General features: G+C 40.3%; 2 protein-coding genes across 5 annotated transcripts in view; one reads left to right on the top strand and one right to left on the bottom strand.

Annotated features, from left to right (window-relative positions):
- The window catches only part of crb2a (crumbs cell polarity complex component 2a), a 33,627-nt gene extending 21,505 nt beyond the window's left edge, over positions 1–12,122 (top strand). The window contains exons 5-13 of the mRNA XM_044334642.1: positions 124–294; positions 381–494; positions 1,747–2,700; positions 3,543–4,117; positions 4,667–4,832; positions 5,713–6,583; positions 6,708–6,824; positions 8,032–8,158; positions 8,519–12,122. Of these exons, the coding sequence (XP_044190577.1) occupies positions 124–294; positions 381–494; positions 1,747–2,700; positions 3,543–4,117; positions 4,667–4,832; positions 5,713–6,583; positions 6,708–6,824; positions 8,032–8,158; positions 8,519–8,740 (3,317 nt within the window). The 3' untranslated portion in view covers positions 8,741–12,122. The remainder of the gene's footprint in view (positions 1–123; positions 295–380; positions 495–1,746; positions 2,701–3,542; positions 4,118–4,666; positions 4,833–5,712; positions 6,584–6,707; positions 6,825–8,031; positions 8,159–8,518) is intronic.
- A 3,369-nt stretch (positions 12,123–15,491) lies between these two features.
- dennd1a (DENN/MADD domain containing 1A) overlaps positions 15,492–21,994 on the bottom strand; it is a 34,051-nt gene continuing 27,548 nt past the window's right edge. For 2 of the 4 annotated variants that reach the window (XM_044333282.1, XM_044333283.1), the window contains exons 21-23: positions 21,612–21,749; positions 19,466–19,712; positions 15,492–19,061 (exon numbers count right to left, since the gene is read on the bottom strand). In XM_044333282.1, coding sequence (XP_044189217.1) covers positions 17,991–19,061; positions 19,466–19,712; positions 21,612–21,749 — 1,456 coding nt within the window. In that variant the 3' untranslated portion in view covers positions 15,492–17,990. The remainder of the gene's footprint in view (positions 19,062–19,465; positions 19,713–21,611; positions 21,750–21,994) is intronic. The other 2 variants (XM_044333284.1, XM_044333285.1) reach the window with 1 other exon arrangement.

Here is a 21,994-nt window from a genome sequence, read left to right as displayed (position 1 = left end):
ATTGAGATTTTTTTGATGCTGCATTGAGGAAGGTCTGAGAACATTAGTCACAGGGTCTCAGTTTTTTTCTGTTCAGTGTGAATAAAACAGATAAAACTACATTTTGTATTTTGTTCCCTCTAGGTTATGAAGGACCAAACTGTGAGATTGACATTGATGAGTGTGCCGAGCAGCCCTGTGAGAATGGCGGGGAATGTTTTGAGCGTTCGGATCCATCCCACTGGGAACTGGACTGGGAGCTCAGCTTTGCAGACGCAGCTGGATATATTTGCCAATGTCAGCCAGGGTTTGCAGGTTGGTTAAATGAAAGAAACCAATCAGCAAAAAATTTCAGCTCTCACACTTCTACTGACAAACATTCCATCTCTTTCACATTACAGGAGAGAACTGCTCTGTCAACATTGATGAGTGTGAATCTGAACCCTGCCAGAATGGAGGCACTTGTGTGGATCAAATAAATGGCTACACCTGTACATGCTCTGTTGGATTTTTAGGTGAGTCTTATACTTGTATTGTAATACACAGACAGTTGCATGTTAAGAACAGAATACTGTAAGTGCTAAATACCCTTTGTATCAGTGGCAGCGCTTGTTGTATCAACATAAAAGAACATTTTACAATTCCTGCTGTTATCACAATGACCGAAGCTGAAACATCACTAAAAACATGCCCAGAAATGAAATACAAATCAATCAAAATTGCTTACAGTTATTGCAATTATAGTGGACTAACATCAGTAATGAGCCAACTATGACAAACTTCACACAAATCCAACTGATATGCTGGTGGGAAACTCATGATGTGCAGCCAAACATTGTTCAGTCCCAGAGAACTTTTAAATTCTAGTGGAATAATAAAATGTCCCCAGTTCAAGTCCAGCCAGGGACCTTTGTTGGATATCATCTCCTCTCTCTCCCTCCTCACATTGCTGCTGTCTACAATCTAATAAAGGCAAAAGTGCCCAAAAATATTAAAAAACAAGACAAATACACTTTTTAAAGATGAAACTATATATTTGTAGATTATACAAATAGACTATACATTTTTATAGATTTTCAAGTATTGAGAGTAGGACTGCAACTAACAATTATTTTCATTGTCGATTAATCTGTCAATTATTTTCTCGTGTTATCAGTGAGTTGTTTGGTCCATAAAATGTCAGAAAATAGTGAAAAATGTCAATCGCCATTTCCCAAAACCCAAGATACAACCTCAAATGTCTTGTTTTGTCCACAACCCAAAGATATTCAGTTTACTGTCATAGAGGACTAAAGAAAACAGAAAATATTCACATTTGAGAATCTGGACTTTTTTTTTCCTTAAAAATTACAATTAAGCAATTATCAAAATAGTTGCAGATCAATTTAATACTTGGCAACTAATTGATTAATCGACTAATTGTTGCAGATGTCATTGAGAGATGGACGAATGTCAGCCGAAAGGTTAAGGCACATACTTATAAATGCAATATCCCTAGTTTGACTCTGGCCAGAGATCTTTAAAGAATGTCATACCTCTCTCTCTCCCCTTGTTTCCTGTTCGCCTATATGCTGTGCGTTATACAATACAAAAAAAGGGTGTGAATGCCTCCCAAAAAAAACAAACAAAAAAACAAACACATGACAAACACATTTGTTGTTGATTTGTTGACAATCTCCCCCCTTTCTTTTCCAATACAGCTCTGGTGCGCTCTCCATCAGTATCCTCCATCATACAGTATCTAACCATCTCTATCGTCTCCCTCAGGTGACCTCTGTGAAGTGAACATTGATGAATGTGAGAGCCAGCCCTGTCAAAATGGTGGCTGGTGTGAAGATGGCAGGGCATCCTACACCTGCCACTGTCCTGAGGCAGAACCAGGTCAACTTCCTTGGGGAGGCGATCACTGCGATGTGAAGCTCTACGGCTGTGTGGACCATGAATGCCAGAACGGAGCCACCTGCCACCCATGGCTAGAGGGTGGTGAACATGGCCACACATGCTTGTGCCCTCATGGCTTCTATGATGAGCAGTGCTCTACGCATACAACATTCTCTTTCTCCACTCCAGGATTCATTCACATTGAGGTTGTTGTGGAAGAAAGGACACGAAGGGAGGTTGAGCACCGTGGTCACAGTGGTTTTGGGGTGCAGCTACGCTTCCGGACAACTATACCCAATATGTTGCTCTGCTACAGAGGTGATGTTGACAACCACCTCCTCCTGGAGATTGTCAATGGTGGTCTTCATGCCAAAGCCTTTTCTGAGGAGTCTGAACTGGATGTAATGTTTTCTGGCTTGGTTAGTGATGGAGATTGGCGGGATGCTCATGTGTTTGTGGATAATGAAGGCCTAGTTTTGATTCTGAAAGGCCCTGGCTGTGACAGGGATGGATGCAGAGTTATAGATGGTGGTGCTGATGAACCACCTTTCCAGCCCTCTGAAGCCTTCACTCATATTTATGTAGGTGGAGCACCAGAAGAGCTTTTAGAGGACTGTGTAAGTGGTACAGCCTTCATTGGATGCATGGAAGACCTGATGATAGACTCTAAGCCTATCCTACCCCAAACATTTCCAGAAGACCAAGGTCATGAACTGGGATGTAGTAAGACTGAATGGTGTCAGCCTGACCCCTGCTTTGGACATGGACGCTGTGTGGACCTGTGGACCAGCTACCACTGTGACTGCTACCGTCCCTTCCATAGTGAGAGATGCTCTGAAGGTAAACACTTTTACCAACAGCCATTTTTTTGTAATGGACAGATCTTGTCAAACCAGTCCTCATATGTGTAGTATTCTGTTGTTGCACTGTTACCAGTGTAGTTATCACAATAAGGGGACACAAATGTAATTTGCTAATGTTTTTGGGCCCGTTCACGGTCATTCCAAAACCAAAAAGATAGTTGAAAATACAAGAGTAGCAGTAGAGTTTTTGTTTGAGCTTATGGCAACAACTTGATTTGAAATGTTGCCAGTAACTAAAGTACATTTAAATACTATACTTAAGTACAGTTTTAAGGTACTTGTACTTTACTTGAGTATTTCCATTTTCTGCTACTTTCTACTTCAATACATTTCAGAGGGAACTACTGCACATCTTCTACTAGGTTTATCTGACAACTATAGTTACTAGTTACTTTTCAGATTAAGATTTTACATCACAACTTTTTGGCTTGTGACCCCTTACTGAAAGTCTAGTTGGGGCTCTCTTGTCACATTTTAGATGTCTATTAGTCTTTAGCAGTTCCACCAAAGAGACATTTCTCCTCTAAACATTTCACATGGTTTCATTAAATAATTGAGTCCCAAGGAGGTAAAGCTATCCAATATTTGTCAGAAAGATAAGCAAAACATAATAACAGTAGCTGCACCACTAACTGACCATTGTACTACTGCCAACATAGTTACATCCACATTACATAAACAATAAAATCATACTTACAGTATTTCTAACTTGACGGCCACCTGCAATAAAAGTCTGATACTGACGTCCTATTATTAAATGTTCTAGTCCTACAGTATTTTTCATTTGATTTATCCAAACTTCCAATTCCCCCCTGACAGAATACCCTTCCTGGACATACAGCCATGAGGACAAAGTGGGTTTCAGTGTCTATGATGTTGGTAAGAGCCATGGGAACAACTTCAATGTGTCCTTCTTCCTGAGGTCACTAAAGCCAGATGGGCTGGTGTTTCAGCTAAGGAGACCCACAGAGGAAGAGGAGGGAGAGGTCTACTTCTCAGTCTACCTGGGGATGGGGAGGGTTTTTGTCAGCTCTCTGCTTAACAGTGCCCCACTCTCAGCTCCAGTATTTGTGACCACTGGCGAAAAGCATCTTCTACAAGTGGAAGTCCAACATAGAACGGTGATCTTTGAGCATGCAGGCCTTCGCTATGGAATAGGGGAGATCCCTGAAGTGAATGTGAACAGTGGGGATCAGGTATATGTAGGAGGTCTCCCGGGAGACTGGGACTCTGATGTTTGGGGGGGGCATTACAAAGGTTGCATCCAGGACCTTCGTTTAGACTCAGTGCATCTGGATGTGGACGCCTGGAACAGCTCAGATGGGGAAGATGTGTATTTACCAAGTGATGCTGAAAATGTAACGCAGGGCTGCATCAGTGATGATACGTGCAAGGTGGGAAGTGGTTCCTTTAATCTACTTTTTCCTTACAGTGTTTCTGTGACAGTAACTGTCTTCCATTTAACTGTGTTCCTTATACTGCGTTCATAATGTATACAGACCATAATTATAAACAGCTGAGTCACAAAAAAGATTCACACCAGCCTCTTAGTTGTGATTCCAGGTCAGAAATAATAACATTTTCTGACAGCTATGATTGCTCCCACTTGACCAAAAGAATTCCAAAAGTCTCAACCAGCCAGTGTCAAAATGGCTGCAAAGCCCCCATCCCTGACTAAACAAATATGTGAGCAATAAATGCACAGGTTGTATCTTCCAGTGAGACAACTTTGTAAACTTGTTGTAATTTATTCACTCTTAAAAATATGGACAGAAGGAGGCAGTCCCCAAAATGGGAAAATGGGTATTGACCCTTGACTGTTTGGGATATCTACCATAGCTACCACTATCAAGCTTTTCACTTTTGAAACTGTTCTGAAGATTATTTGCTGTCTGAGCTCCTTGTGTCTGGATTAAATAAAACCTTAATGCTTGCCTCTGCAGATGGAGCCCTGTCAAAATGGAGGAGAATGCACTGTCACGTTCAACGATTTTACATGTTCCTGTTCAGAGGACTACACTGGAAAGACCTGTGAAACACGTGTGTGGTGTGTTAGTGATCCTTGTGTCAATGGCGGCCATTGTGTGGACCTCCCTGATGGATATGAATGTAAGACCATCTGCATAAATTTATAACTCTGGTTAGTGAGAAGTTAGTCACACTCTATCTGAGATATTGTAAAAAAAAACCTGACCTATGTAAGCAGCATGCAAATAATAATTATTAGTAGCAATAGTATAAAAGGAGTGTGACATTTTTGGACATACTGTATAACTTATGGTTGAATGTTTTCCCATCCATGATTTTAATATATTCAGTATCACTTTTTTCCTGGGAAAACTGGAATTTACTGTTATAAATTTAGTTATTTTAAACAGACCTACAGATTATGACCCACAACTTTGATTATGAATATCGAAATTCATCTTAAAAGTACATCACCTATGATGTGGAAAAATTACAATGCCAATCATCAGTTCTTCTTACCAGTTTTAATATGTCACAGTGGTTATTTGGTATATATAATGTATGACTATCTTTATAGCACTGGGGTTTATACTGTCTGCAGTGGCAGGTGAAGAAATTCTGTTGCACGCAGCTATTTCAGGGTTTCAGTGGTTTGAGGAACAGGTGCTTAAATGTTTAGTAACGCTAGGGCGGTCTTCTGCATGGCAGTTTTTTGCATAAAAAGGTACAGTTAGTACAGACACAGTTTGTAGCCTCATGTTATCTTACATAATAATGATCCCAATGAGTTCCAAGCAGTGAGGTTTACAGATTTGTTATCAGATTGGTATTTTGTATCAACTGGTACTGAGCTGTGGCATTGGAATGGGTATTGAGAGAGAAATAGTTGGAATAGTGCATCCCTAGTTAAATGGTTGCTGGTTCCATAATAAAGAAATGCAAATCCAATTTTTCAGGCTGCTTCCTTAATAAATGAAATAAAAATAATAATTGATAATAATTTCTACATGTTGACCTTTAGGTGTGTACAATGCCACATTTGAGAACAACCCTGTGCAGTTCAGTGCTGGAGGCTCCCTGGCTGAACCTGTCTCAACCATATACATGGAGCTGCGGACCCGTTCAGAGAATGCCGTGCTCCTGAGGGCCTCCTGGGGCTCTGACCTGTTGATGGTAAGCCTGCTGGACTCTTCAGTCCGGGTGGAGATCCACATTGGCAACAGTGTCGAGACACTGACCTTTACAGGAGTGCGTCGGGTGGCTGATGGAAGCTGGCACCGTGTGAACATCTCAATGGCTGAGAAAGAGCGTGAAACATCTCCCTGGATCATCACTGTGGATGGAATCATGGACGCCAGCAGTCTGCTACAGCACACGGGGAGTCTTCACTTTCTCAATGAGAAGGGGGCCACATTGGCCATTGCAGAGAGCTTCACTGGCTGCTTGGGTGCAGTGAGGGTCGGAGGAGTCTACCTTCCTTTTATGGATGATTATAAGGCCCCACAGCCATCTCAGTTCCATTTAGTTGGAAAACCAAAGATTCGTTTGGGTTGTACCAGCGCCCCTGTTTGTGATTCAGATCCTTGTTTAAATGGAGCAACATGTGAAGACCTCTTTAATAAATTCAGCTGTTTGTGTGACTTGGGTTGGGAGGGAGACCAGTGTGAGACAGACACTGATGACTGTGCATCTCAGCCTTGTGTTCATGGCACCTGTAAGGATTACTTAGCTGGTTTTGAGTGCCAGTGCCACCCTGGATATGCAGGCACACTGTGTGATGAGGATCTAGATGAGTGTGAGCATCATGATTGTGAACATGGAGGCACCTGTCAGGATGGACCCAACATGTACACCTGTATATGCCCCAAGGACTACAGTGGCCCACTGTGCCAGTGAGTACACACTCATTCATCTGTATACTGCTTTGAACAGGCAGTGGTATCTGTAGCTCTGGCATACAACAAAGAGTTCTTGCTTGGTTGTATTTAAGCAAAATTTTATTACTTTTTCCAACAGGTGGGACTATCCACCAATACAGTGTGGTAAAGATGTCCAGTGTGCAAATGATGGAATTTGCCATGATGGGCTGTGGGGAGCTAACTGCACATGCATGCCGGGTTTTACAGGCAGCAGGTAGGCTCACTTTTAATAGACTTGACCCTTTTTATGTTTATACCAAAACTTGTACCAAAAATGTTGTTATCAGTTAATGTTGTCAGTTATCCCAAATTACAAACATATACTGTATAACGTTTTTTTTTTTATTTACAGTGAGGAGGCAATCCTCGTGTTGCTTTGTTGTACTTTGTGACAAGACTCGTTATATGCGTAACTCTGAAAGCTGTTCATAGAGAGGTCCTCAGCAGACTGGTAGCAGAGTTTTACATGTAAACAAAACAAAATGGCAATACATGTACCTGGTAAGAACAGAATAGTTTTAGGTGTCCCACAGCCAACTCTGTGACAGCAAGCTCCAGAAAATACTAAACCAAAGAAAGAAAGAATTAAGCTAAATGCTGGATTTCTTATAATCAAGCTAGCATACTCACTGATGATGTGGTGTGCTCAACAAATTACCCTACAGCAAATTATTCACAAAAGCATTTAACATACAAAGTACAGAATATATGTCTTCACCAACAAAAATGATCTTATTCAATTATTTTAACAGAGTGTATTACACTGCAACCCCCCACAGGGACAGGATACAGCAGTATGGTAACACAATTTGGGGTTCACCCCCCCCCCCCCCCCCCCCCCCCCCCCAAGTGTGTAGTGGCCCAGCAGAGGGTGCTCATGTTACACAAAACACACCAGTCCCAGTGAGAAACTAATAAAAACAAGACTAACAAAATAAAATAGGAAATGACATAGTATTAAAATAGAGAGATGACTAATAGTGAATTAAATTTGCATTAATAATGGCAAGAAATGGCTAAATAATGACAAGTGTAATCATTAATTCTGTTGCATCAGCACCACAGATTATATTCACCTCCATTGTATCGGGCTGAAGGCACAAATCTTAGAGACAGACACCTAAAAACCTCGACAAATAAAACCAAAACTATCTGCGTTGAAAATCTGCTTTTGTAAAGTTTAATGACACCTACTTGTCAGATACAGTTGATGTCTTTGAAGACGTGGAGTGGCCTAAAATGTACACAGTTTATTTGGTTGCATTACCTTTTACACCCTCTTTTAGATTCACCTTTTTTTTAAATACATGTGAAGCACTTTGAAATTGCCCTCAGTGTATGAATTGTGCTATATGATATATCTAATATATGATATATTATGCCCTTTCAAAATGTGACTTCATGTATTTTCTGTCTTCCAGATGTGAATTGGAGATTAATGAGTGCAGATCTAACCCCTGTCGAAATGGTGGTTCCTGTTTGGATCGTTTTAACATGTTTGTGTGTGAATGCCCTCCCGGCTACAGCGGTCCAACCTGCGATGCTAATGTATGTTGGTTACATTGTTGTTCTTTATTATTATACAGGTTAAGCAATGTCATTTTTTAATTTGTTGGGTTAGGGTTAGGGTTAGGGTTAATTGTTGCCTAGCAGCATGTAACAACTTATGAACTTAATTCTTTGTTCATTAAGGAACACTATAAAACTTATTTTGTTTTAAAGCAATGTTCTCACTGCGTTTTAATGAATTTTGAAATGACTGAGAATCTTGGGAACTAGTTATACAGCATATACCCTTCATGTGATTTCAGTTAGCTGAAAATAAATTCAAACCACAAATAACAAATAGCTTTCACAATAGTTCAGTTCATCACTAAGGCACAATCTCTGCTCTGTGTGTGTTTGCAGAAACAAGCCCATAAACAGGGAATTCCCTGGCTGGTGGTAACCATCCCGCTGCTGTGCTTCTGCGTGCTGATCCTGATCATCGGCTTTACTTTCATGTTTTTAACGGCGAGGAAGAAGCGCCAGTCGGAGGGTGCATACAGCCCCAGTGCTCAGGAGCTGGCTGGAGCTCGCCTGGAGATGGACAGCATGCTCAAAGTTCCACCAGAGGAAAGACTCATCTGATGAATGAAGGGTGTTTGACTGTGGTGATCTGAGCACTGCGGGCAGGTGCACAGGACTCACTGTCAAAACTGTTTAGACCAATGAATATCTGGATTGAGCTGAAGGACATATGTTGTAGGCTGCAGCCCCCTCCTGGTGGTGACCAGTTACTGGCCCAGTGGTGCTGCTGTACAAGACACTTAACATGTTGGGGATATATTTTTGATAAAAGACTCTGGACATCTGAAGAAACAGCCCCAAGTACTTTGCTATTCATTGATAGGAGCGGGAAAAATAAAGAAACAAATAATTGTATAACTCCACACACTGTAGTTTGTCAGGACCTTAAACCTGTTTTACAGTCCTACAGTAGCTACTTTATAAAGGACAGTTTAAGGACTGTATTTCAGGTATCATTGCACAGTCAAGCTCTAAAAACACAAGCTGCTGGAAACTGAGTTGCATTTGTAGGAAAGCATTATTATTAGCATTAGCAGCATCCAGCAAAGTCAGGCCAGTGCACAGGGGTCTGCAGCTGTAGTACCTGCACTGGCCACTAAATGCTGGCGCTAAATAAAACACCGAGGGGTGAATTTACAAAAGGATTACGTACTTTTACAGCTGCGTAACCTGCACAAATAAGACAAAAAGAAACCATGTAAAACCGCAAAGGGCAAAATGCACCCCTAACTGCACTGCCAAGCAAATAGTGTGCTATTTGCACGTTTTTAAATTAGGTATACATTTGGCACAAAACCGGCCCCTTTCTATGCAAATGAGCTTTGTTGCAAAAACGGTCCAATTCACAAAGTGCACTAATAGCCACACAAAGTTAGAATGAAATTAATAGCGTCTTTAGAGAGTTGGTGGTAACTGAAGCCCATTTCTAAGGGATGTCGCTCAGACTTTCCAGTGAACATGTCACATTTAAATTCCTTGCCTGAAGTTTTGAGGAATGCCTCTGCACCTCGTTGGTTAGGACTTGTAGCTTGAGGTCTGAAAATTTAATTTTCTTTCTCTCTGTCATTGTCCTACCTACTGTGTTCTTAGCTCAAAGACAATAGTTATAATTTGCCACGTGGATAATTGCAATCAGACACAAAACAATGGCAAATTGCACTTAGCTGCAAAACCATGTTTGTGCTGTAATATCATTAGCGCAATATCTTTTGTGAATCAGACCTTGAGACGGGCAGTCAGCGGCCACAATCCAGTCTTTGTGAATTTGCCACTGACTGTATTGGAGTGATTGGAAGCTTTCTAATAGAAGGTCAGTACAATTTATTTTTTTCCAGTTTCACCTCTAATGTGGGTTTTGGTGGGGATTTTGAAAAATATAGCACCACTTTAAAGACGTGAAGGCTTAAGTAGAGGTATGATGATCAAGAATGTGTGTGTTAACGTGAAGGGTACATACTCTGCAGCTTGCTCTTCCCACCTCAGCTCAGCTTATAAAGCCTTACCATCCTACAAACAGCTAACCTGGACAGTATCTGACGGCATCGGAATGTAAATAATTTCAGTATTAATTTTCTAAAAGGATATTCCTGTCCTCCTGGTGAGGGTAGAATTCCATCACTCTGGAAAACTCAAACATGCACAACATGAAGGATTCCAGTTTTCTCTCATACTGCAAATCCCACCTCCTGTCAATGCTGGAATACCATTGGACACATGTCTTGTACATTTGGTGTGAAAGCAGGGTTAGCCTCTGTGACTTTCTAGTTCCATCATGGACAAAAATAAAAGCTGAACTCCCCCCAGAATCAAGTGGGTGACATCACAGAGGCTGTTTTCACTTAGGACCAATTGGTTCAACTTTCCTCAACCCACTGAAGGCACTGTGCAGTGTGCTGCGACACTATGACAGTCTGATGACAGCACAGAACCTCACTTGGGAGCAAACTGAAAATGAGCAGCAGGAAATGTACAGCACCTTATAAAAAAGGCACTGAAAGCAGCAGAAGATGTTTAACTCACTGAGGAGATGATACCACACCTGCTTATCATGAGTTACTTTAGTCTTGGACGATGAATTCACTGATGTGTTTCTGAGCCAGTGGGCAGTTTGGCTACATGTAGGACATGTAGGCTACTGAATAGTTTCTGCACAAGATGTGTTCACCTCTTTGTTTCTCACTCCATGTGCCATGGTGCACACTCACAGGAGAGTACAACAAGTTACAAACTGTCATATTCTCATATTTTTGTCCATTAGCCTATTTATTGGTCATGATACTGCAAAATTTTACTCATGTAAAGAGTGTAGAGATTTGGAAAAATTGAACTCAAACAAGATCAATGTTGGGGACAAGGAGTGTGAGTCTCACAGCTTTCCAAAATAACTTCAGAGAACTGCACTGTTTGAGATGATTTCTGTTAAACTGATCAACTTTTTGACCAGCTGTTGGAGGCTCTCACTTCTTTGCTGGAGTCATGGCAACACTAACCTGTTAAGGGCCGAACGTGTCATTACTGACCCAGAGTTTTCATGTCTGACAGACACATAGTAATGGACAAAAATAGGTGGACAAACACAGGAAGAACACAATAGCTTTGTATCATTTGCTGCACAGACCCATAATCCTTGCACTCTGATTCTTGAGCTTTGCTTTCACCCCTTACTGCACTTCTCACCCACTTTGGTGTGCTCTAGAAAAACTACTCTGAGTGTTTGATGAAGATTTTAAGCTCCAAGTCGCACCATTTAAATGTCCTTGTCTTTTATGTTTATAATATTGTTAGGGCAACTTTGTCACATGATATTCTGAGTGAAAGCAATTCACTGTACCTTGTATATGAAACATGACATCCTCAGTCTAGCTTTCTTTATTAGGAAGCCAGTAAGTTGTACAACTTAATCCACAAGCTGGCATTTATTTTGTGTGTAAAGCCTGTAAATATATTTTTGTTTGAACTTCTTTTTTTGAATTTTGAATTTGACTTTTAGTGCACAAAGGGAGTGTCTGCTCATGTTTGTCTTGGCCTCTTCAGTAGCATCTTCACATATGTTTACAATCAATCAAGAATTCATTAAATCCAGTGATTTTCAAGACAGTATTCTGGGAGATCAAGCTAACTTTTTAGGATGTAATGAAATGTTGCACCAAAACAAAAAAGAAAGGAATAAAGAAGCTTATTTTACAATGTAAAAGCAGGAGTAAAAAGACAGTGAAATATCCTGTAACTAAAAATGTGAAAAATGTGATGTACAGTATAAGTTTTTTTTAATGTACTAAAGAAAACAACATGTACTCATGTTAGTAAGAGTTTTAAGTCTTGGCTGCACATTCAGTATTGTCATTCATTTCTTTGTTTCCTTCATTTTGATGTACAAAATCCAGGATGTTTCATTCATAATGTATTATAAGCAAGCAATAAAGTGAAATGAGAAATGAATTTACACCTTCTGTCCATCCGATGTCTGCACCACTTATCCTGCTCCTTCTTTTTGCCAGTTTATTTGAAAAAGCACAAAAAGTATAGCTTGTAAGGATCCAGACCTAACCCGGACTGTCTTGTGGGCTACAGGAAGCAATGAGTTAATGGGAAATGTGTTTAATTTAAGTAATCTCTGGCCCCTGCTGCTCTGCTGGTGTGATATGATATGAACGTTAAACAGTCCCCTCTAAAGCCCTCAAACAAGCCAAAGGTAAAGATACAGTAGCTGCAGTCCGGGCCTGACCGAACATCACCAGAGAAGATGGCTAAATGCTGCTAAATGCTCCACTATGTTCACCAGCTAGTCTCTGACTGTGTCTGTCTGTAGTTTTGGTGCTGAGTAGATAGTGTACAGTAGCTTTATCAGAGCTTTTTCACTGCCTGCTGCTGCTGGAAACCAGCTTGATGAGAGCGCTGTAACACTGTGAGCTGTAAAACCAAAACAATGTGCTAGAAGAGGTTAAAAAGCTCCATAGTACTGATGGGAACTTCAGAGTTGTTGATTACTCTAAGTAGGTTTGTCACTATGAGCGCCTTTCACATTACACACAATCATTTCATCCATTGTTCATTTAAAAATATTGATTATAGCAGTTTTCAAGCTGAAAATCAGGACTTTAACCTGATAGTCACCCTTCAAATCTAATGGATGTGGAGCCAACACACAAAAAAAGCATCAAACCTAATATTTTCTGATGGGACTGTATTGTGACAATGATGCAAAAGTTTAAAAATGATTAATGAAGCCAAGTCAGATGGTCAGAGTAGAATTGTTCTGTACACTGTGGATGATAAATGATCAGTTCAAACCTAATAAGATACATGTAAAACAAAGACAAAGCAGAGCCGAGGGAGGGAAAGTCCTTCTCCAACATACAAAGGAGTCATTATGTTTACAACATGCTGGGCTGCAGAGCTCCACACACAGTTATACAGGTTTGTCCTGGATGTGATAGAGATGATTTTGAAAGTAAATATTAAGATGTACAAACAACATGAGCTGCACCACAAACCTGCTGAGACTGCGAGTGAACCGAATCCAGTCAGAGTGATTGCAAACAATATTTAATTATGAAAGACACAAAAACAAGCAATGAAGCAAAAACAAAAGTCAAAATTAAAAGTGCTCACTGTATGAAAAAAAGCAAATATTCTTCAGGGATTCATAAGACAGCAGGATAGTGGACAACAGTTCCATCAATATATGATGGTCTCTTATTTAAGTGAGGTGTAGTCAGGTGTTTTCGCGTTAGTGCCAACTTATTGTATCTTATCTTCAATACACAAGTGTACTTTTAGACTAAAAACCCAAAAGCATGAAGCAAAAGCAGTTTGTATGGGAAGAGTAATGACATAAGATTTTAGATTATACTACCATATCAAATCTGATCTGTTTTCCAAATAGGATTCTTCCTCAGCAAATATTTTAATTTGCCACAGAAACAAATAAAAAAAAAAAAAAAAGATAAAATATAGAATTAAGTTCTTAGTTTTTTAATTTAGCGTTCATCATGGACAATTCAGACTGTAAGTAGCAAAAAAGCAAGAGATGTTTTTCTTTCTTCATTTTCACTTAATTAATGATAGAAAAGTAGACTGTCAGGACAGAAAGAAACATTTAACATTATATTCATTTAAAGGTGTAGTGTGCCATTTGGAGAAATCCTCGTTTGCCATCTTACTCAAGAGTCAGATGAGTCTGTGCATCCAGTATGTAGTTAGCCTAGCTTTGCACTAAGTCTGGAAGCAGGAGAAAACTGCTAGGCTAAGCTTGGGCAAAAGCATTAAGTACGTATTAAAGTATTATTAAAGTATTATAAAGTATTTTAAAAAAAACTGATAAGACTTTCATTTAGTGGGACAAAAATGTCAGATTTGGCCAGAGGGTGGCAGCAGAGGAGAGGTCATCATGTCTAATTTCATTAAAAAGGTTTAGGTGGTAGCCTTTTTAGGACATCTCAGTCTCCTCACAATTTGTAGTTTGGTTAAAAAAAATATGCATTGTTGCCTTTTAGTTCTTATAATTATGCAGATCTCTTAAGACCTGACTTCATTGACAGCTCCCTTAATCAGCACATGGCTGACCTGCACCTTTTAGTGCGTTTGAATCACACTCTGGTTGGTTTTCATTGTCATTGACATTACATTGTGTTTTGACCAGTGGACCTTCTTCCTGTGTTTATGTTCTTGCTCCTGCCCCAGACCTTAAAGGTCTTAGTTGTTTTGGGCTGCATCCAAGTACAACTGCTGTGTTCAGATCTGCCCAAACTAATCGTACTGAGGGGAAAACCAAAGTCCTGTTCAACCAGACTGAACAACACTGATTGTAGAAACCAGTACTGAGGTTTTAGAAACAGTTAGTGTTGGAGGTATTTTTAGTCAACAACTGCTGCTGATCAAATAAATAAATACATTTTAAAAAATGCTGTAATGTGTATTATTTTGCTTTTGATATAGGATAAAGTCTTCATACTAAGCTAGGCTAATCATGTTCACAGATAATCTGACTCCTGGAAACATAGCAAACTAGTTATTTTTTGTATTTTTTTTCTTCAAATTGGCAGTGTGCCAAAAATTAATTACATGAACTGTGAATCTTGTGTGATTTAATGTAAGTCACCTAGACTCCTACACAACTACTACACAGTGCACTGATTGAGGATCTGAAACCATCAACAGAAACTGACTTTTGACTTAATTTGAAATGATTTGACGGTCAATTTTTTTTTCCAAAGAAACTTGTTGTGCTGTAAGTGTACTAATTGTTCTAGCCTTCCACAGGCTGACTCAGTGATGGTCATCTCTGATCTCTGGCTGTCTCAGCCAAAAACCACTGCAATCCTAAGTTATCACGTCAAACTGTGCAGGGTTACTTTAGCTTGACCCTTCAAGTTTGGACAAATTACATTTGTCTAATAAAGCCAGACAAATTGCAGCACAGTGTTGTGGGCTTTAATCTTTTGATATTAATTATATTATTTGTTTTGTACAAGTGGACATTCTAGTGTGATGGTGGTGCTAAAGAAAAGGTCAGAGAGTCACTAAAACCATTAGATCCTGTGACAACCACAAATTCATAGTGGCTAGAGGAGCCTGTTTTTGATGTTATATTGTTCAGGACCAAAGTGCAGTGCAAGTGGAAATATCTAGAGGACAGCAAGGGTGTCCAATTTCAATAATCAGGATTCATCCTGTGGTGAACATGAGAATATGAAGTAGCCCAGAAGACATCTTGCTATGGATCAATAGATGAATGGACACAGTCATCAAAAAAAAGTAAGGTAATGAATATGTCCTGCATGTGAAATTATAACCAAGTTACGCTGACATGTTAGGATGAAGGGTATGTATTTTAAACAATGCAGTGCAGTAGAATACTAGTCACCGCTCTTTAATCAGTCTTACAACAAACATAGTGTCATCTGTACACACACAGCAGCAACCAGACCTGTACAGCACTTTGAAATGATTAGGACTTTTTGGCATTCACCACAACATGGACGCCCCCCAAAGATCACCTGGAAAGCAGTGAAGGCTCACTAGGCGCTACACCCACACAACAAATTCTGTTGTTGAAGTCAAAACAGCTGAAATAGACGCTGGTGGCAAAATTGTGAGAACCATTATTTCTGCTCTCAATGCACAGTTGACATCACAATGTGTAAGCAGCCTGAAACTCATTAGCCAATATGTCATCAAACACAAAATACTTCACTAAAGGCAAGAAAACAGAAGGAAATAATTAGAGTGCATATACGTTTCAGCAGCAGAATTGGCAAAAGGACCCTTTAAAACAACAGAATATACAATAAAGTGTTTCAAAGTCCCCACATAGTTAATTAGACAGAAATGCTTAAAATCATTTGAGGGATATTACAGGCTATTGTAGGCTTGGAGGTTTTCTTAAAATGTTTTAAAAAACAGTAGGAGGCAACACATTTTCACAGGTCAGTGAGATGAGCCAAAGATGGGATTTATCATGAAGGCAAAAAACCCCAAAAACCCAAAACAAAAAACAGCACTGTGCATGGAGCTACTATAAAAACATCAACAGGTGAACTAATTGCATGATTGAGATGCACCACACTTTGTAGCTACAGTACCATAATGCCATTAGCATGTTAATCAACTATAGCAGACTAGCTACTAGTAATAATACAAGCTAATCATACAAGTTGACATCATTAAGACATATGCTGTTGTGAATGTGTCATATATCCTCTTTCAGGAAATACTGCGTGCTGTTTTTAAAGTCACAAATCTATACTGATCTATACTGAGCACTACTCTAATGTGGTGGCTTTAAAGGCAGATGACATGAGAGGGTGCTGTGCAAAGAATTGTATTAGTAGTTAGTGAGTGGCGGCGGGCTGAGAACAGTTGGCATCTGAACATCTTGAAGCAAGGCTGGCTTTGTGTGTGATGGTGGGAAAATGAAACAACATAAAATATCAAAGACGATCCTTAGACAGGTACAGGTGAGTTCAAGTGTTGTGTGCTGTTGAGGCAGTCCACACTCCTGTTTGTCATTGGTCAGCAGCAGAGCTGAGGGTAGTTAGGGAGGGGTGGTGAGTGTGTGTGTCTGTGGGGGGGTCACCATATTTCCCACCACTCCCACCTACTGGATCAGTACCTTCTGTCGGAGTTAATAATACATTACTGCTAATGCATTCGCACAATTGTTCTCCATAATCACAAAATCATGTGATTACAGTCTGTAACAACAGTCATAAATCACAGTAAAACTGACAGTAAAAATGTTTTCATCATATATTAATGTATCACTTACAAAGTGTATTATAGTAAGTTATGATCCTTAAGATTTCAGTCCTGGTTGATTGGTAACACCTGTGGTTACTGGTGGTAATGACAAGTGTGTTTTAATAATACCAGTCCCAGAGTTCCATTGGAAATAAGTTGCATTGACCATTAGGGGCAGCAAACACAAAAAGAAGAACTGGTGTATCTGTTTACACCACAGCCAAACGCATTGTGGACTGAGAGGATTCTTTATGTCACGTCATTTTAATAATGAAGATTAAAGAAGACAATCAACAATATCATCTGACACGGTTAAACTGAGCGCATGGTCTAATATTGCCTTCTGCATCAAGTCCACTATGTGCATGCACAGTTTCCTGTGAATCCTGCGTGCATGTAAACCGCAATAACAATGACAGCTACTTTGTAGAGAGGTTATTGCAGAATCCAAATACATCATAGAATAAAAATGGGTTAAGATATAATGAAAATCTTATGGTTTATAATGTTAATATTGGGAGTTAGCTTGAGAGATTCGGTGCTTTTCAAGTTGCTGTCGCCAACTTCATTTTTTCCAGTGACAAGACAGCAACTGAAGTTTGCTATGAAGGGAAGTAATGTAAGCCTAATGAGCTAATGTTTCCTAACAAATTTTAGCTAACTAGCTACCTAACAATGCCTGTAAATGTTGTATGTACAGTCTGTGTTATGCACTACTTCATAATTCGTACTTTTCCAATTGATTCAAGTTGGGACATAACTTAAGGCTAGAAAATGGAAAAGCCCACAGATGTTGTCCGCTACTCTTTTTTTTTCATTCTTCAGCATGGTTTTGAAACGTGAAATTAATTTTGGATAGAGGATTAGGAAGAATCTTACAGAACTGTCAAGTCGTATTTGAAGGTAGCATAACAAACATCTTTAATCTCAGTTTAGGTTATAATTCTTCTACTGAGCCAGTGCTCATTAGAACTAATGCACATTTAACTTCAATAGAAGGTCCTGATCCAGTAATGAGGAAAGATTGAGTAGGTACAGAGAGGGACAACTCAGTGCATATTCACAGGATTTAGTCAAATGTTTCCCACCTCCTCCGAAGGTCCTCCACCTTCTTTTTTTGGGGCGTAGCTGGCTTGGCCATAGTCAGCAGGTCGCCAAAAGGATCCTGAGTCTTGTGGCTGTCTCCCTCAGCACGAAGTGGCTTTGCCAATATGTTGGGGGCTGTACTGGGGACAGACGTCGAGTCCACCAGGCTGGAAAGAGCGTGATTGCTGGCAGAGGACTGAGGCAGGGAGGTAACAGAGGAGGGGAAGGCTGACTGGAGCAGTCCATAGTTGGGTGGCAGAGTTGAACTGCCTGGTGAATGCTGTCTGTAGAGCCCTGGTAGTGTGGGAAAAGACTGTGGCTGGGGTGGAGTGTGTAAGTAAGAGCCTGGTTGAGGCCCGTAGACTGCACTGAAGGGATTCCCACTTACAGTCGGCGAGTAATGCATTTGAGGGGAGGTGTGCTGGAGAGACTGGGCAAAAGGGTTGAGTGATATGTGAGGATGTAGGGGGAAAGGAGGCAAGCCCTGTGGGTAAGACCTGGTTGGAAGGGTTGGTTTGCAAGAGGATGACGACACACCAATATCTCCCCCATCACTCATTGAAGTGGAACTGGTCTGTGCTGAGCTGTTAAGAGGGTCTAGAAGGCTTATCAGATCTATACTGTCCTCTGTGACCTTGGAGGGCTTCAACAGGTCTCCATCCGTGGTCATGCTCAGGGCTTGTCTAAACTCTTGCCCCCCTGATGTAGTCCTTCCTTCACCAGCTCTTGCTGGTTTAGGGCGTGACTGGGCCAGGGGGGGTGCAAGGACAGTACCAGGCTCAGGTGTCTTCCTTCCGTGAGGACGTGGAATGGTGATGTTGCCAGGAGCAGAAGGGTCCAGAGGGTCAGGGCCTGGGCCGAAGCTCTCGCGGATGGGGGAGTGGGCTTCCGTCAGCACAGGAAGTTGAACAGATGGAGGTCTATCACAGGTAGGAGGCACACAAACAGGCAAGGTTGGTTCTTCCTGCCCTACACTCCACAGCTTGTTGTAAGGGTTGGAGAGCTTGAGGCCTGGAAGCGTTCGTGAATGTTCACTGACACTCAGGTCCATCCGCTGAAAACACAAGAAATAATTCAGACTGCAAGTGCTAATATAGGAGAACTACAACTTTAAAGTGTCCAAGTGCTTATCCATGTTGTTTGGGAGAGTATGGACAGCAAGACAAGGACCAGATCCTTTTTTGGTCAAGGGAAAATTTCACGACAGTGACACCAGATAGACTTTTAGGTGGTCACCAACAACCTTAAGGAATCGTTCTCTGAGGACTATGATTCACACCAAATTTCACGGCCATCTGAACTTTTGTTGTCAAGATATTTTCTCTGGTTCAAAGTGTTGATCAACTGGCGATCTAGCCCTCAGGACCAAATCTGAAATCTGGACCGGATTCTTGTATTTTTTGAAATGACAGTTAAGCATTTAACAACTTTTGGCTACAGAACATTTGGATCTCTGACCTGGTAGGTGAACTTGGCTTGTAGCTCCTCGGAGTCTTTAGGAGTCCTCAGGTCCTCAAGACTTTTAGCCAAGGTAATTGGTTGGCTGTCAGGCTCATCCTGGCAGCCGAAGATATCGCCCAGCAGGTTGACATTGGAGAACTTCTCAGTAACTGGGCTGGGAGGAGCAGTGTGACTTTCTGCCCCAAAACCAGGATCATCCCCTTCCATCAGCTCAGCCTCCTTTAGGGAGCGGTATGGCTGTGGCCTGCAGGAACAGAGTTTGACCAATGGTCATTTATTTCTATCAGTATCTCTTTCTCTCACACACCAGAGGTCTTCATGGGTTAAAACACTATACCCAACCCTTAAATGGACCAATGACCTTTTTCCCAAAGTAAAGATGGACCTGCTTCATAACATCTTGAAGCCTAAACTCTTTTTATGTTCAATGTCTGAAATCTATGATCAACATACCGTGCTTATCCCTCCACTCTCTCTAACTTTGCTTTATTAATTTTGTTAAAAAATAAAGCTGGCAATATTGTATATTTTTCTCATTGTCAACAAATTTATGGCTGCCACAATTATTTTCATTATCAATTAATCTGTCAATTATTTTCTCGACGTTTGTTTGGTCCAGAAAAAGGTGAAAAATGTCGATCACTGTTTCCCAAAGCCCTGTGTGACTTCCTCAGATGATTTGTTTTGTCCCCAACAGTCCACAACCCAAATATATTCAGTTTACTGTCATAGCAGTCTAAAGAAACCAGAAAAATAACAAAATGGTAGATTAATAGCTGGGAACTAATTGATTAATCGTTGCATCTCTAATCTCATTAAACCTATATTTTTGCCATTATGATGAACATGGGCACTGCAGTTTTTTTTGAGTCAAATAACTTACTACCTGAATACCTGACAAATCAGGAAACTTGCAAAATAGCTCGAAAAGGCTTAATACAGCCCGAGATGTTTAAGGGATAGTTATCTCAATGGAAATAATACAAAAAAGTCTCTGCCGATTGACAAATCTTTGTAATCTCGTGGTATACGTATTTCGTCATATCACACAACTCTCCAGGCAGGTAAGAACAAAACTGATACAGTGGAAACTGTTTATAGTGATCACGTCTGTCCTGGTCAAATTGATCACTATAAGCGGATGATTATTATAACCGATTTTTTTCTTTTTCTTTATTTATCATGCATATTACCAACTAATTGACATTTGTATATTTATTACATGAATACAAAGTAATGAAACGGGCAGTTTGGCGGTTTGTCATGAGCTTCAAGGAGACAATGTTTTTCATTGAGAGAAAAAGAGAGACTTTCTTTTTCCCGTCATGATCACGTTCACGTCAATGTGCATGTGGCTTTCCGACTCCTTTTTAAAAAGATGAGAGAGAGAGAGAGAGAGAGAGAGAGAGAGAGAGAGAAAAACAGTGGACGAGCGAGCTAGAGAGTGGATGAGGAGAGGGAGCAATGGTAGCGAGAAAGCCGGTGAATGAGAAGAATAAAAAATTATTTTCTGATTGCTTCATGGCGATTACAAATAAAAACACCCCGCAACGCCCAATAATGGTGCCACAGTTGCTAATTACATATCACATGTGTCATGGGAGTAAGGTAAAAAAATAGAATTACCACAGTTTTAAATTTTTCGTCCATATGTTTTCATGTATGAAAAGACCCAAAATGAACACTGTAAGAGGACTACTTACTATAAGCGAATTATTTAAACAGCATTTGTATAGGAATGATTCTGTCCCAAGCTTTTTGATCCATATAAGTGGTTGATCACTGTAACCATGATCACTAAAAGCAGTTTCCACTGTACTGGCGCTTTTAACTGAGAGACTGGGGTTGGGCTGGGTTCTTACCTGTTGAAGACCTCTATCACAACACACCCCAACAAATAGCAAAATAGATACGCATGATCAACATTGAAGCCATACCTAATCCTACCAATGCCTTATGTAAATCAGAATTCTCTCTTGACCTTATAATCAAAACCTAATCCCAAGACTTCCCTGTACAATGACCAAAATGTCCTCAATGTGAAGCTTAAAAACGCATGTGGACACATACACACATTTGATTCGAAAGAAAAGAGATGAGGTGAGAAAGGCTTATTAATTAGTCAATAGTGCAAGATGCGTACAGAGGTGACCACTCGAAAGGGACGGAGAAGAGAAAGCTGTCAGGAAACCCAGAGATGGAGTCATCGTCATACTGGAGCTCATCTCCGGACGAATCCTCAGAGAGAAAGACTGTGTAGTGACGAGTAGGACGGATAGAGCTACGGTGAAGAGAACAAGAAATTAGCAGCTCATTGCATCATTAAAAAGCAACAGGGAGGAAGGGGAAGAATAAGAAAAGGAAGGAAGCTGAAGCAGTTTTTATTTTTATGCACATAAAGTATATTAGGATTAGTATGTTACTGTACTTAGATGAGTTATTTTATCTGATTTATTCATTTGAATGATCCTAAAGCAACCTGTGAATTTGTTGAAAAGGAAATTGGACCGCAATGACATCCAATCA

The sequence above is a fragment of the Thunnus albacares genome, chromosome 18 (genome assembly GCF_914725855.1).
Source record: "Thunnus albacares chromosome 18, fThuAlb1.1, whole genome shotgun sequence".
NCBI lineage: Eukaryota > Metazoa > Chordata > Actinopteri > Scombriformes > Scombridae > Thunnus > Thunnus albacares.
Note: the sequence above shows the minus strand (reverse complement) of the source record. Positions and strands in the feature narration are given on the sequence as shown.